At 41.9% G+C, this 15009-nt stretch overlaps 1 protein-coding gene across 2 annotated transcripts in view; it reads left to right on the top strand.

The window, feature by feature from the left end:
- Positions 1 to 8487, top strand: part of prickle2b (prickle homolog 2b) — a 90791-nt gene extending 82304 nt beyond the window's left edge. For both annotated transcript variants that reach the window (XM_065955045.1, XM_020633103.3), the window contains 6 exons: positions 351 to 464; positions 1617 to 1754; positions 3879 to 4082; positions 4607 to 4793; positions 5848 to 6735; positions 6897 to 8487. In XM_065955045.1, coding sequence (XP_065811117.1) covers positions 351 to 464; positions 1617 to 1754; positions 3879 to 4082; positions 4607 to 4793; positions 5848 to 6735; positions 6897 to 7837 — 2472 coding nt within the window. In that variant the 3' untranslated portion in view covers positions 7838 to 8487. The remainder of the gene's footprint in view (positions 1 to 350; positions 465 to 1616; positions 1755 to 3878; positions 4083 to 4606; positions 4794 to 5847; positions 6736 to 6896) is intronic.
- Positions 8488 to 15009: the final 6522 nt, after the last annotated feature.

The raw sequence follows: 15009 nt of genomic DNA, 5'->3' as shown, positions 1-15009 counted from the left end.
ATTGTAGATCATGTATTTTTCTTTTCACATATTTGAACCTCTTGGTGCTGAAATGATTAATTGACATGGTTTAGATTAAGAAAAAATAAATGATTTGAGTAATTTATCCAAAAACAATACCAATAATCTTAAATTTCAGCTGCTCTTGATGAGGATTTGGGGAACCTTGATTTCTTTTCTCTGATTTATATCATTATAAACTGTATCAGTTAAGTAGGATTCAAAAGCTCGAGTAATAAATATTATATCTGGTTGCAGCCGGAGTGTTTTTCAGGTTGGTCCACTGGTTTACGTGTTTACAGGTATGTTGCTGTTCCTCATTCCTCTCCTTGCTTCTGTTTCTCCCTCAGGTTCATCAGTACTACAGCTCCCTGCCTGAGGACAAGGTGCCCTACGTGAACAGCCCAGGAGAGAAGTACCGCATCAAACAGCTGCTCCATCAGCTCCCACCGCACGACAATGAGGTGAGAGTCCAAACTGACCCCATCCCCCACCTCCATTTATCCATCCATCTCTCCCTCCCTCCTCCCATCCTTCAGGGCTATGCCCAGATAAAAGTATAGAGAGAGCGAGAGGAGGAGACAGTCAAGAAAAATGGAGTCTGTATTCTTACTATAAAAGCATGAATTAAATAGCAAGGTGCTTAAGTTTGAAGTTGCCTATTCGTGTTTTTTACATGATTAATAAATGACCTTAATAAATGAAGTGTGATCACTTAATTGGGACACTTTAGCACCTCAATACTGGACTTTATAACCAGACTGAGGGGCCAACTTGTTTCCTCACAAAAGATTATAAATGTTTTTGTGGATCCAGATTGCTAAATGGTTAACGTATAACCACATAGGTGTAAAATCTACTAATCATTTCTGAATCAATCTCTCTCTCTTCCCTTCTTCCCTGTCTACCTCGCAATCGTCACATTTTTAAAAATAAGGCTGAAATAAAATGTTCTAATAAAACGCTTTCCATAAAAAATAATCTGTCAATTGAGAAAATGTTCTTTCTTTCTCTAAGTCCACTTCCAACAACCTGCGTATTGAACTCATCCTTGTGTTACTTGTTATGAAGGGTAGTTTGCTAGATTTCAATTTTCAATTCACCTTGAATCAACATGATCAGTAATTCAGAGGTCTGAAAGCAGGATATTTCGTCAGTGTTTTTTTTAAAGGATATTGATGTGCTTTTTGTTGTTTTACTTCTTGTTCCTGCTGCACAGGTGGAGCTTAACCTGTTTTGTTGGAATTGAAAATGATTGGAGAAAATGTAAAGTTGATGCGAAAATGATATCCAGGGGTTTTCATGCTTCTTTGTTAAAATAACCAGGAAACCCTTGGTCTAAAATTACACACACATCTTAACATGTGACAAAAATCACATATAGATCCGAATCAAATTGCTTTCATCAGACAATGTCAACACGGACAATAGTATTAACTTAAGATAAGATACGTGCTCTTTTTCATTGTGGCAATAAAAACAAGATTTGACAGAAGCATCAATGAGAAACTGATTTTTTTGAAAAAGGCAACAAGCTTCCTCTTTATATTATTTCATAACATGTCCTTTGAAATATATAAGTTGTGAATAAAGCGTGTGTGTGTTTGTGTGTGTAGGTACGCTACTGCAACAGCCTGGATGACGAGGAGAAGCGAGAACTGAAGATCTTCAGCAACCAACGGAAACGGGACAACCTGGGCCGCGGAAATGTCCGACCGTTCCCCCTGACGATGACGGGAGCAATTTGCGAACAGGTAGCTGACAGAAAGACAAAACATTTTTTTATCGTCTCCCAACAGGCAAGACATATGAAAAGCTCAAAGACGATCTGAAAAGTGTCCCATTGGTTTCACTCCTAAATGTCATTCCTGCATCGATTCCCGTGACATGAGTGTGTTAAGAGTGACAAGAGCAAAGGTGTGTCATGTGGATAGCAGAATGAAAGCAATGAATCATGAGGCCGACATTCTGCACGGCCGGCTGGCATTTCAGCTCTTTGTTGTGATGTATGAGAGGGGCTTTATGTTGAAGTATGAAGTATGAAAGGGCGGTGGCTTTCTTTTATTGCCATGTTGTGATGTTGTCAATCTCTGTTCTTCAGAGGATGCTGAAGTGGTGTACGTTTCATTTTTCCCTCTGCTGTTACATCTGTCAGACTCAAACCATTACCTCTCATAATACCCAGAGAACTGTCAATCTTTGAAATATCTTATAGCACTGTCCACTTTGGGAATGAATATTTCATGTATGGTCTACAATTGTTCTTGTGGGACGACAAAAAGCAATGGAGAGTGTTCTGTTAAATGAGCTAGCGCACTTAAGCATCCGCCAGCCATTTGTGCCCGTTTTTACATCAGGCTCAGGCAAATCAGAGCTACACTCTGTTGTGTGGCCGCCTAAGGTGTGTACATGCTTTACAGCTTGTGTTTCTCATTCTCTGAGCAGACGCACATCTAAAACACAAGTACATGAGGGAGCAGATTGTTGAGGGAGTGTGTATCGATTGAGTTCCCCACCCCCACTCCTTGGATCTGTAGGCTGTGTGCCAGTTAGATAACCTGCTTGTAACTCTCCCTCTGCCTCCTTCTTTCCCACCACCTTTAAATCCCTGACCTGTCCCCGTCTCCATAGCTCTACCTTTGTTTATCATTCAGGCTCCATACTCTTACACCTCCATGCCGATCTCGCTTACCACTTTCTTTCATCCTCCAATATGTGAATCAGTTTTGATTTCTTCCCTTTCACCCATCAGTGTCCTCAAGCAGCTGACCATACAAATACAACTTTGCACTCTCAGTTTGAACCAGTTTACGTGTGAAGTTGTGTCAAATACCAGAGATGCATCAAGCTGATACACTGCATCAATATCAGCACAGATACTGAGCTTACTTAATGTCCCATGGAAATGGTCACTTGAACTCCCTGATAAACTCTCACTTCCTTGAAAACTGCATCTTCAATGGTCGTCGTCTTCTGTTAAACTGAAACTGCTAGTTAATGAATCACTTTATCATTTAAATATTCACAAGGTGAACGCTTCCTGTTTGCACAGATTTTTTGTTTTCTTGAATACATTTTACAGTAAACAGATTTTCTGAATATCATTAACAGGATTGTGCTCTTTTCTTAAAATCAAGACTGCTGTTAGCTGAACTTATAGCTCAATGGTTTAATACCTGACATTCTCATGTCTCACCACAATAATCGGTTCATACTGAAATGACTTGACGCCAATGAGGTGGTGATACCATACCATAATACAAGATGGTTTCCAATACATTCATTTTAATAAATATTCCTCACAGGGTTCTTAGTGTATGCCAAAGAACATGAGACATTCCTTGCTCATTTAATTTGGAAGAAAATACTTTATTGATACAACTTTTCCAGTCTTTAATGGTATTTACTAACAAACACAAAATGACCATTGTAAAACTAGGTTTACCCATACAAGGAATTTGTCTTGGTGTCTTTGTGCAAAAACAATGCACACATGAGTAGAATAACGTGCAAAGAAATGAAACAGCTGTACTCCTACTGCCAGAGGTCTTTAAAAGAATAAGATAAAAACATAATGTGCAAAAAAGAGCAACTTTTCTTTACAGTCATTGTAAAAAGGTTGAAGTTGTTCTTGATAAGTGTCACTTAAAAGAATCCTGGTTTGAGTGTTATACAATGCATTAAAGGTTCACCACCTAAGTGCCTTTGTTGCCAGATGCATTTGTTAAACCTAATAATGAGGACAGGTACAACAATGGGACCTCTATTGGTAGAGAAAAGTGGAAGCAAAATATTAACAAACACTGATAGAATTTGTGTGGCTATACCCATGTTCTCATAGGCCTCTCTTCTTCTCCCTCTTCTATAACCTTTTTTAGTGTGGAGGTCAGATAAATGGCGGCGACATTGCCGTGTTTGCGTCACGGGCCGGCCACGGCGTGTGTTGGCATCCGGCCTGCTTTGTGTGCAGCATCTGCAATGAGCTCCTGGTCGACCTCATCTACTTCTACCAGGACGGGAAGATTTTCTGTGGCAGGCACCATGCTGAGAGGCTGAAGCCACGCTGCACCGCCTGTGATGAGGTACACGCACGCCACATGCACACACGATACCTTCACACAGGTGATCATGCATGTACTTGGACATACTGTGCAGCCTTTCATTTAACATGCATGAGTATGAAGACACCAGGCAAACAGGCTTCCCAATACACACTGTCATAGTTTCACACATATATTCCTCCCGTCTAATGGGGTCAGCTCTCAGTATCCTGATCCCCTAACCATTAGCTCTGACTTACTCTCTCTGCAAATGAGGACAAGGACACAGTTAGTACTTAAAAAGCACCCTGGTGTTTTAACAGCAGTGTAATTAAAAGTAAATGCACCATCTCTCCACATACATCAGCCTCCCACACCAGTCAGTGACAAAGAGGATGATCTAAGAGTACTAAGCTGGAGAGCAGATAGCGGTACATATGGAGGGAGAGCAAGGGCAAGCCGAGGCTTTGTCTTGTCATTCAGCGCACACTAATAACCCAACCAAGGTTTAACCTCTGAGGACCTGTGATAAACTATACTCTCTCTCCCGTCTTTTTCTTTCTTAGGTCATCCTGGCAGATGAGTGCACTGAAGCGGAGGGGCGTCACTGGCACATGAAGCACTTCTGCTGTTTTGAGTGCGAGACCGTGCTGGGGGGCCAGCGCTACATCATGAAAGAGGGGCGGCCCTACTGCTGCTCCTGCTTCGAGTCACTCTACGCGGAGTACTGCGACTCCTGCGGGGAACATATTGGTATGTTGCACAATCCCTTTGCATCTATCACTGTTTGATAAACACTGCATTAATCACTATCGACAGGTCATCCAAAGAAACCTATAAAGAAAAGAAATAGAAAACTATACTTGGATACAAGGAAGGGAAGTTAGGGCCTCTTTAAGGAGGTTGAAAAGAATGACCTAATTTTTTCAAAGCAATAACACAGGGGAGAAAATGGATTCTGTGGAAAAGATGTGGCCTGGTTTCTAGAAGTGTATCACTAACTGATGTTACTAATTGTTTGAGGTTTGAGGTAACGGCACATAACACAGGGTCACAGTGCACAGAAGTAAATGCTGTAAATAAAGTGCAACCTGAAACTACATTTAATGCTGTTTTAATCTCTGAATCTGTTTTTATTTTCGGATGCGCCATGTCTCAGTTAAAAACAAATTTAAGCGTCTTAAAGTTAATTGTTTTGGGAAAAGCAACAGAGGGAAGAAACTGGGTTATTTTCCAGAGAAAAAAACTTTCATATTAGCACCTCTTGGCCTCCTGCCACCTCCTGTGAACATTTCTGCGTGTGGGTACATATTTGTGCATACCCACAGATACGTCCAGGTGTGATTCTGGCACATACCTCTCAACAAATTTGCCCTGTAATTATTTGTCAGACAGGATACAGAGAAGTATTTGGCTTCACAAACACAACTGATTATTAATTGAAACCATCAGAAATCATGCTACATCCAGCTGGCAGCCATTAGTAAATAGTTGGTTTTCATTTCCCACTGCAACAACTGCAGGCACGCTGAAAATGTAATGTGTTTATACAATGCTGGGAAAGCTCCATAATGAGTTCCCCCTCTAACACAGTTACTTTACAGCCTCCAGCTCTTTATTCTCACTCAGCACGCAATTCATATTCTGCTGTTTTCACTTAGAACAGCATTTTTAATAAAGACAATAAGATATTTAATTTCATGCACTTTGATAAAGACATGTTGCTTCTACTTTTCTTGTGCATTTTTACTCTCACAGTCTAATTTGCCATCAACCTCAAGATGAATGTGTTGTTTCCTTCCTGCAGGCATTGACCAAGGCCAGATGACATATGACGGGCAGCACTGGCATGCCACAGAGGGCTGCTTCTGCTGCGCTCGCTGCAAGCGCTCTCTATTGGGTCGGCCTTTCTTGCCCAAGCAGGGCCAAATATTCTGCTCGCGCTCCTGCAGTCTGGGGGAGGAACCTAACGGCTCCGACTCCTCTGATTCAGCCTTCCAAAGCGCTCGCTCCACCAGAGAGTCCAGACGCAGCTCCAAGACTGGAAAGACTGGAGGATGTGGAGTGGGTGGAGTGCAGTCTGAGAGATTTTCAGGAGAAGTGGACCCACTGTCTTTACAAATGGATCTTCTGAGTCTCTCCAGCCAAACGCCAAGTTTGACTCGTGAGCCACCTGCTTGGCAGGGCCAAGAGCAAGCAGGTGATGGCTATAATTATCAATCCCAGTCCAACCCAACTGCCAACCCCACCCCTCTGCAGCTCCTCAGCCAGTGCAATGTCAGGACAACCTATAACCCCTCCAGCTCTGGACAGAGTAATCACCAGCAAGATCACAGGATCAAGGACCACGGAGGCTTGAAGAGACCACCCATCTCAGCTATGAAGGGACACTCGCTCAATGAGACGTGGTTCCAACAGCCAGCACCAGAGGAGTACTATCCACCCAAACTGAGGACCCAAAAGAGCTTCACTGAAGTGTCCCACTGTCCTCAGCAACACAACGGCTTCTCCTCGGACAAGCGCTCCATCAGTTTCCACGGCTTTCAGAGGGACAGAGATGTGGGGCTTCCAGCACCAGCCCAGGTGCCAAGAAGCAGGAACCCGATTAATGCACTTAACTTCACTGAGCAACTCACCCCTCTAGAGCAGACCCCAAGGGGATCCATGGAGTCCCTGGCCCTGTCCAATGCTACAGGTTGGTATTTTCTGCTTGATACTATTTCAGCTCGACCAAGAAAAGTTGTATTTTTCTGGCAATTTAGTGCTAGCTGTGACAAAAGTACCTTGTTTAACTCAATGAGTTGCTATTGAAGAAAATACAAAGTCAATGCTAAATTGAATTCTTTACCTCGACAGGAAACTCTGCAGAGGGAGGAGGAAAGCGCCAGGAGCATCTTTCTCGTTTCTCCATGCCAGACCTGAGCAAAGACTCTGGAATGAATATATCAGAAAAAAGTAACATGGGCACTCTTAACTCCTCCGAGCAGTTTCGTAGCTCTGAGTCCATTCACAGCCTCACTGCCGGTCAGCCCTACATGGAAATGGATCCTCCCAGGTCTTCCAAGTACCAAGTGCAGTTCTGCGACCCCCATGGCATGGCTGTGGGTATGACTCATTTACCACCTGGTTTCACCTTCCAAGAGGAGGATAGGGTGAGTTTGGTGAGCAGCGCGAATGCTGCTCGTTTGCCACCAATCAGTGAGCGCAGGATGGTTGCTGGAGGAGTCGGCGGAAGAGGATCAAATGTCAGACTAGATGCTCAGGAGGAGACTCCCCAGAGGCGCAGACACCACCATCGCTCCCGGAGGTCTCGTCGGTCTCGTTCAGAAAACGCTCTCAACTTGGTGGCAGAGCGGAGAGTGAGACCCCAAGAAAGACCGCAGCTGCGTGTCTGTGAGGACTACGATCGTTTCCCGCCCCCAAGGAGTGCCAGGGACCAGTTTGGTGTAGGAAGAGGAGGGGGAAGATACCAGCCCCAGCCCTTCAGGCAGTGTCCAAGAACCACCTCAGACCTGACCCTTCAGAACCCTGGGTCCAGCCGACGCAATGGTCTGAACCAATACTCCTGGGATGATTATGATGACGACGACTGGTGCTCCACCTGCTCGTCATCTTCCGAATCTGATGATGAAGGTTACTTTCTGGGTGAGCCAATCCCCAGACCCATCCAGCTTCGCTACCTCAGCAACCAGGAGCTGGTCCATAAGTACAACAACACAGGGATGGGAGGACCCAATCGCAATGGGCAGTTGCACACCCGAAAACGCAGAAAGAGCAAGAACTGCATAATCTCCTAACATTCTGACGCTTGGCACAGTTAATGACTCTTTGTTTAGCTTGTGTACGCAAACATCCTCCAACATCTGGAACAAGAAGTAAATAAAGCCTACAGTCCAATGATTCAGTATTGTTGAGTGTTGAATATCATGTAATTGAAAGTCTGTGATGAATAACAGTTGTTAAACAGTGACAAAGCAGCAGTGTTTGCATGTTATTTTTAATTTAAAGTTTTGGAATATCTGCAGTTTTAAGACTAACAGTTACATGCACAGTTCAATCAATTCCAAACAGTCATCGAAAACTGATGTGCAATTATTTTAAGATTTCACTTCTTTTCCATTAAGCAAATGCGCGTGTGAGGGTGTCTGTTTGATACAGTTTAGCTTTTTGATGCAATGTGATTTAGGTTAAGGATGTACTGTACTAATGTATTCAGTTCATAGTATGTACATAGATAAATGAATTAATAATTTCTCTTAAGTTAAGGAAGTCTGTGTAAATATGGTTGTAAATGAGGCCTCACATATTTTTATATTTTCTAATGGATAGAATTATGTATGTATTATATATCTATAATGTAGAGATAGACAATGGAAAACAAACGTATGCATGTTTTATTTGGCTGACCTGGTCCTGCATTCAGAATAAAGGAGTATTTCAGTGAGAACTTTGAGTGACAGCTGGTGTTTCTCTCCTGAGAGTGCAACGTGTGAACAAGTGTTGCATAAAGGTGAATGATTACCTACCAATCACCTTCTCCATCTGTTTAATGCATAAATGAATGACAATGTGGTGTAAAGGTTGATTATAAAGTCACCCTCCACTGGATTGTTTTACACAGATAGTAATTGGTGCTTTGACGCTCAAACACAAAGTGCTCAGTTGTCCTGAAAATGTGACTGAAGTTCTGGTTTACTCCATCAGCCTTTTGGCATCTTAGGAAAACAAATGTTTGCAAGAGATTTAGTTATTAATATCTGGTGATGCTTTGTCTAATCATTTTTTGCCAGTATGTGGTCAACTCATGTCAACAAAAGTCCCAACCAGTTTACGTGTAGTAGAATGCAAATTATTCCTTCTCATGGTTGTGATATTCTCATGGTCAACAGAGGAGGAATCTGGACGAATTTGGTGATTTCTCAAACTTTCTTTAGAGCGAGAGGACAGAGCAAGTCAACTTTTCTCTGTTGTCCTGTGAAATTACATCAACATCTGCAATACACAAACAGAACTTTGCTAAATTTGTGTCACCATTTGAGAGCTATTGGCAAATGTTAGCTTACCAATACACTGACATCTAATGTTTAACAATGAAAACATGGCTGACAATTATTAGCATGTTAGGATTCTCATTGTGAGCATGCCATGCTGATATTTATAGTCATCCGTTAAAGCACAGCTGTTTCCAAATGCAGCTTCAGTTTGCAGTTAGCCTATCGGTAGCCACTTAGCATTTTCTACTTTAAAGAAACAAAACAAATCCTCCGCAAGTTTAGATCCTGTTTAGATATCGGCATGTACAGACAGTCAAGCAGATTGTGTTTGTGTCATACTGTAAATTGGATTGCCTGAAGTCCAGGTGGTCCAGGGATTAATGCTGCTAGCCCAACCCCCCCCCCCCCCCCCCCAATCCACACACAAACACCCAAGTCTGAACAACAAGGTGTGTAAATGCCAATCTCTTGATAAGAGGTGTAGAATCACTAATGCTATTGGCATGATTGGCACATTAGTTTGTTTACTTAACCAACCTCATCTTTCCAAAACATGTGCTCCAGTTTTCAACCAGGGACTCTCGGATAACTCCCAGATGGAGAGGAGCAGAGTCCTCATTTAGTCGGGCATGATATAACAAAGCCAGCTGCATAAACATGTGAGATACGTTATTATAGCCTGCTTATGGCCGGGTCTGTAAGTGTGGACTTCCCCCTGCTTTTAGCAAGTCTTAAAGAAGCCTTCAGACGGTTAGTGACGTGAAATTCTGAATAGTTTCTGTACAATCATTGTCTCCATGTGCAATGAGGAGTCATACAGCAAAACACACACAAACGTCTGTCATCATTAATGTGGATATGATTGTCCTTGACACGAGTTTCCCTGACATCAACATCATCATGAACTTAGCACATATTAGCTTTTTCCTTTATTGGTCCCTTGGCAGGCCTTAACCCTAGCATGGGGTGACTCCATGTGTTTAATTAAAAGCAAATGGAGACCGTACAGTGAGGGGTAAAACAGATTGTATCCATATGCTTCCTGGGTGTGTCATATCCAACATGGTGGAGAGATAATCCTTGATTTGCATGGATGCCTCCAGTTGTGACAGTCATGCTGTCGGCCAACTGCCACTAAATGAGATCAACGGGTGGTTACCGTAGGAACCTTTAGAATTACCTCAATCCATCAAGAGTTTATAGTTTGGTGGCGATGTGGAAGTCATTATGGGGAAGAGGCTTTTCATTTTGTTTTCCGATTATGTGGCGGTCAATGACACAAAGCTCCTTTTCTGTTCCTGGGTTCCAAATAAGTCATGTCTCCCTCCAGTACATGTAGACCTCTCAGGACATTTAAGGTCAAGGACATATTAAAATGAGTTCTAGTCTCAGCTTTATTCCTGCTTTGACATCTTTTTAAATTACTACTGGTGTAACTTTGCCAGATGAAAGGTAGGTTTGCAGTCTGCTTTGTTTTTACAGGCTTTTGTGTTGTAAAAGGGTTTTTTAATTTGTTTTAAAATCTTACCTTGAAGCTACCTACCTTTTTCTAAGGTCTTGAATTTGTATTTTGGACTGGAAAAGAAACTAACCCTTCAGACTGTTGGGAAGTTTTCAGAAACAATTCAGAAACCAGGAGGGTAAATCCTTTATAGTTCTGGAAAGCAGAATACCTAAACAAATGTAAAAAAAACTGTCAAACTGTACTGTTGGTTTTACAAACTAGTTTAGGATCCTGGCTATTTTTTCTAATGTTAATTGTGAATTGAATCACATTTTCCCCATCTGGTTTATTAAGGCCTGACAGAGCAGACAGAGTCTGGAGTCACACAGCCATCCTTTCATTAACTCTGAGGTATGCGTCTGCTCAGAATAAACAACAAGAAAATCAGGTGACATATAGACAAAGGTCTTTTCTTTCTGCGAACCACACTCCCTAAATATACTGCTAGGATGAGATCGCCCCTCTGTGTGAGTAGCTGTCAAAAGTCATTAAGCTTGTGAAAATTGTTAAACATTTGGAAATGAATAAAACACAAATCATCACAGCACACCATGAAAAATAATTATATATTCATTGTGTTGTGAATTGGTATGCCCTTTATCGAACCCTGTGTGAATTTAATTATTGTAATTTAACAAAACCTAATTATAATAAGTTAAAAAAAAAAATTTAAACTGCCTTCATGCATAAATTTACCAAGTAGGCTACTCGTGTGTGGTAATCGTGTATTGAACTCAACTTTAGTTGGAAAATGTAGCAGTTTAATTAACAGCCACACATGTGTTAGGTGCCTGTTTGTGTGTATTAAGGCCCAGCTGTCATCAGTTAAAGTTGTTTGAGTTGTTTTGGAGACTCTAAAAGCCATAATTACTGGTCCTTAAAGGCAGAACGGCTGCAAATTACAGCTGCGCTCGGAGCAAACTAAAATAGCTTGATTCAATTATTTACAAGTGAAGAATTCCAATGGTGTGTTATCGCACATACAACCAGTATGCTTCTATAGCCACGAAAGTAGAAACAATTGCTCCCACTGCACACACACACACACACACACACACACACACACACACACACACACACACACACACACACACACACACACACACACACACACACACACACACACACACACACACACACACACACACACACACACACAAACACACACATACAAAGACTCGTGAACAGGAGATGCGTGACTGGACTGACTGAGGCTGTACCAGTGCTCTCCTCTCCTTCAGCCTCATCATGTGTGTTGAATTACCAGAGCAGACTGCACCAGAACAGTCAACAGAACTGAACAATTACAACTATTATAGCGTCCTTCTACAATGTTTAACTTCAACACATGAGGCAGAGTGGAACAAAAATATATTTCTTAACAGGGCCACATGTACAATATTTCAAATGCATTGTCAGCATTTAGGAGTTTCTATTCCCCTGGTTGTGAAATCCCCATATTATGATTCTCTATCCTCATAAATCCCGGATATTTTCTCTGCAGGGCACATTATCTGACTGAAAGGTCATGAGTGCAGCAGGATATCCCCCCCTACTTGAATGCTCACTCTCAGAATCCCCTCTGTTCAGTCTCACTGTCCCGTCTGAGAGGGTCGCTCCTCTGCTGAAGTGGATGTGTTAATATTATGTGACAGTAACCCGGCTGCCCATCTGCTACATGTAGCCTCTTGTCTTCTCTCCTGTTTTCTTCTTCTCCCCGCTGTCCATCTCCAATAGGTTCCCACTTTCTTTCTCCAAAACAACATCCCATACCCAAAATGGAATAATCTCCAACAAGTTCCCTCCTGTTGCCATACAAGCAGCTCCAAATTGACTGAATAAAAAAAGGATAGAGAATAATAGTGAAGATGTCAAGCATTGCATTAGACTTGTAGATCTCGACTAAACCCACTAATCTGGAAATGCATTCTCATCCACTTAAGGTTGACCTTTGCCCTTCCTCTGGCTTCATCTGTGACCGGTCAACACCCCTTATCCGTGTCACCTCACAAACTAATCCCGCTTTCAATAGACTTGACTTCAAAGTTTTTTTTCATCAATTAAAAATAAATAATGATGACACACGCTCTGCACCATTAATTAGAGCTCATAATAAGTCCCCATGGGGACCCTCATTAGGCCTGGAGGTTGTTTTTCAGCGAGCAGTTAGAGGAAATAATAATTTATTTCCAGTGTGAGCTCAGTCTGACTCGTGGCCCTGGCGAAATGCTGCCAGGGTTGGTTTAGTTTGCGGCTCCAATGGCCCAAGGGGGAACCTCGCCATAATGGAGAGCGTCATGCTGGGTACCTCGATGTTGCACTGCCAGAGGCCTCCCTCTGGTTAATGATATCATCCCATTCCAACCCTCCGCACTGTGACTCATTAACAAGTTCAGATCCTGGGAGAGAGCCCATCTGTGTGCCACCTGTACGAAATCTTCAACTTTAGCAACATTTAATGCAGGACATCAATTAGATTTCTTTCAGTCTTTCCCCTCGTACACATCGCACTCTTTTACTTCTTTGCCTTCTGCTCTCTATCGTTCTCTGCCATCCTGCCGCATCCCCTCCCTGTCCCGTTTGTTTCACAGAGATGATGGATGAAGGGCGACTTCAGCTGTAAATGAGGCAGAGAAGGTCTGCCATGTTGACTTCACAGTGATGTATTTTTCCAAGAAGTACTCCAAGACCTACAAATGATCATAACACTGGGGTTTATATGAAGGCAAAGTGGCCCTTTTTGTCATTTGCAGTTCTATTTGAACAGATTGAAGGTGTTTGTAGAAAGTTATACATATGTTAAGACAGCTTCATGGTTATCTGAAATAGCTTTAATACTGTGGGATCATCATGTCCTCTGGAGTGGCTCAGTTTTACACAAACAAGATAAATATTAAAGTTTTAGACAACAAGGCTTCAATTTTGTCTAATTCAATTTGTGATGCATTGTGTGACTCTTTTTCCCCTCTGCAAACAATGCTTAAAGTGGATTTTCTTTTTCATTATATAATGGCCTTACTATACTGCAGCTTTCACCATCAGTGGTTGAGTCTGACTTTCCCTAAGCAGAAATCATTATAAATAAATGCATACAGAATTCAAGGGAACGACCACAGCAGAAATGTCACATCATGGATCACGTGTTCAGTAATGCTGACTTCTCAGTCCTTTTAATGGAAATAATGTCATAAAATTAATCCTCTTAGCCTGTAGTTACTGAACTATTCACAGAACAACAAGTTGCTTTTATTCTGCTGTATATGCTTATAGATAAACTTACCACAGTTTGACGTCCTCATCACTTAAAGCACCTGTGAGGACTCTGAGCGTGTTGTGAAAAAGTGAAATCAGAGAGTGAAGTCAGAGAATATTTCTTACCCCTGTACAGGACAAGACCAGCAAAGAGTTAAGAGGTACTGCTTTGTCCACAGAGGTCACCAAGGTTTACTCAAAATAAATGTTGCTTACAGCTTAAGTAATGAGTCTGACTTCCATTCTGCCAAAGTAAGGGTCACATTTTCACAAGACTGTGGGAGGGTCACAATTCAGCTATTTGAAGACCAGGACCACACAAGTCAGAGCTAAAACTGTTTATTTCTAACAAACCAAAAGAACATAAAAAGTACACAAACTAAAGTACACAAAAGGGTTTATTGAACACATAACAGACAGGGGGCGCTGAAGGTCGCAACCAAATTCATCATTTCAGACCTGTTCAGACATGGAATCTATCACATTGAACACTGAATGTCACAGACAGTCAGTTGTTACCATTGGGGGAATCCTGTCAACAGAGGGTATTTCCCTTTTTGACTTGATGTAAGCAAAGAGGTAACAGCCATCTAATCACAATGTCTGTCACTAAGTGAGTGATGAAAGCACACCATTAGTTGGTCAAGTGTTTAAAGTTTCCCATTGACTGTTAGTGAAATGATCAGACATGGACGTTCCTCAATAAATCCTAATGAACCTTTTAGAGCAAACATCAGGGGTGTGTCCAGAGGGGTGACAAGGGGTGGCATAGCCCCCTAGCAGCAACAAGCATACATCTTTGTTTTGAGTCCTACAAAAATGAAGAATGGTTAATTTAAATGTTGCCACTGTGTTATATTACTTTGTCAAAAGGAAAAGATTATCTGTATGACTCCACCCACTTCATGAGTCAGTTAGCCAACCCAAGCCAAAAAACTTCTGGAGATGCCCCTAACAAATATAGACATTACCACTGATAATCTGAGAAACATTTCACCACAATGTAGCATACAGTCCACTCAAAAATGTTTTTACTTGTTTTAATGTTCATAATGATGAACACAGAGCAGTAATATTGTTAAGCGGTGTTTACAGGATATTGTCAACGATATCTTACTTTAATACATTTTACCTTCAACTTCATGAAAGCTATCACTGGCACAGACACAAACTGAATCCCCCTTCACTGAGGACAATGACTAGTGTCAGTGTGACCTGC

This window comes from Labrus bergylta, chromosome 5, assembly GCF_963930695.1.
Source record: "Labrus bergylta chromosome 5, fLabBer1.1, whole genome shotgun sequence".
NCBI lineage: Eukaryota > Metazoa > Chordata > Actinopteri > Labriformes > Labridae > Labrus > Labrus bergylta.
Note: the sequence above shows the minus strand (reverse complement) of the source record. Positions and strands in the feature narration are given on the sequence as shown.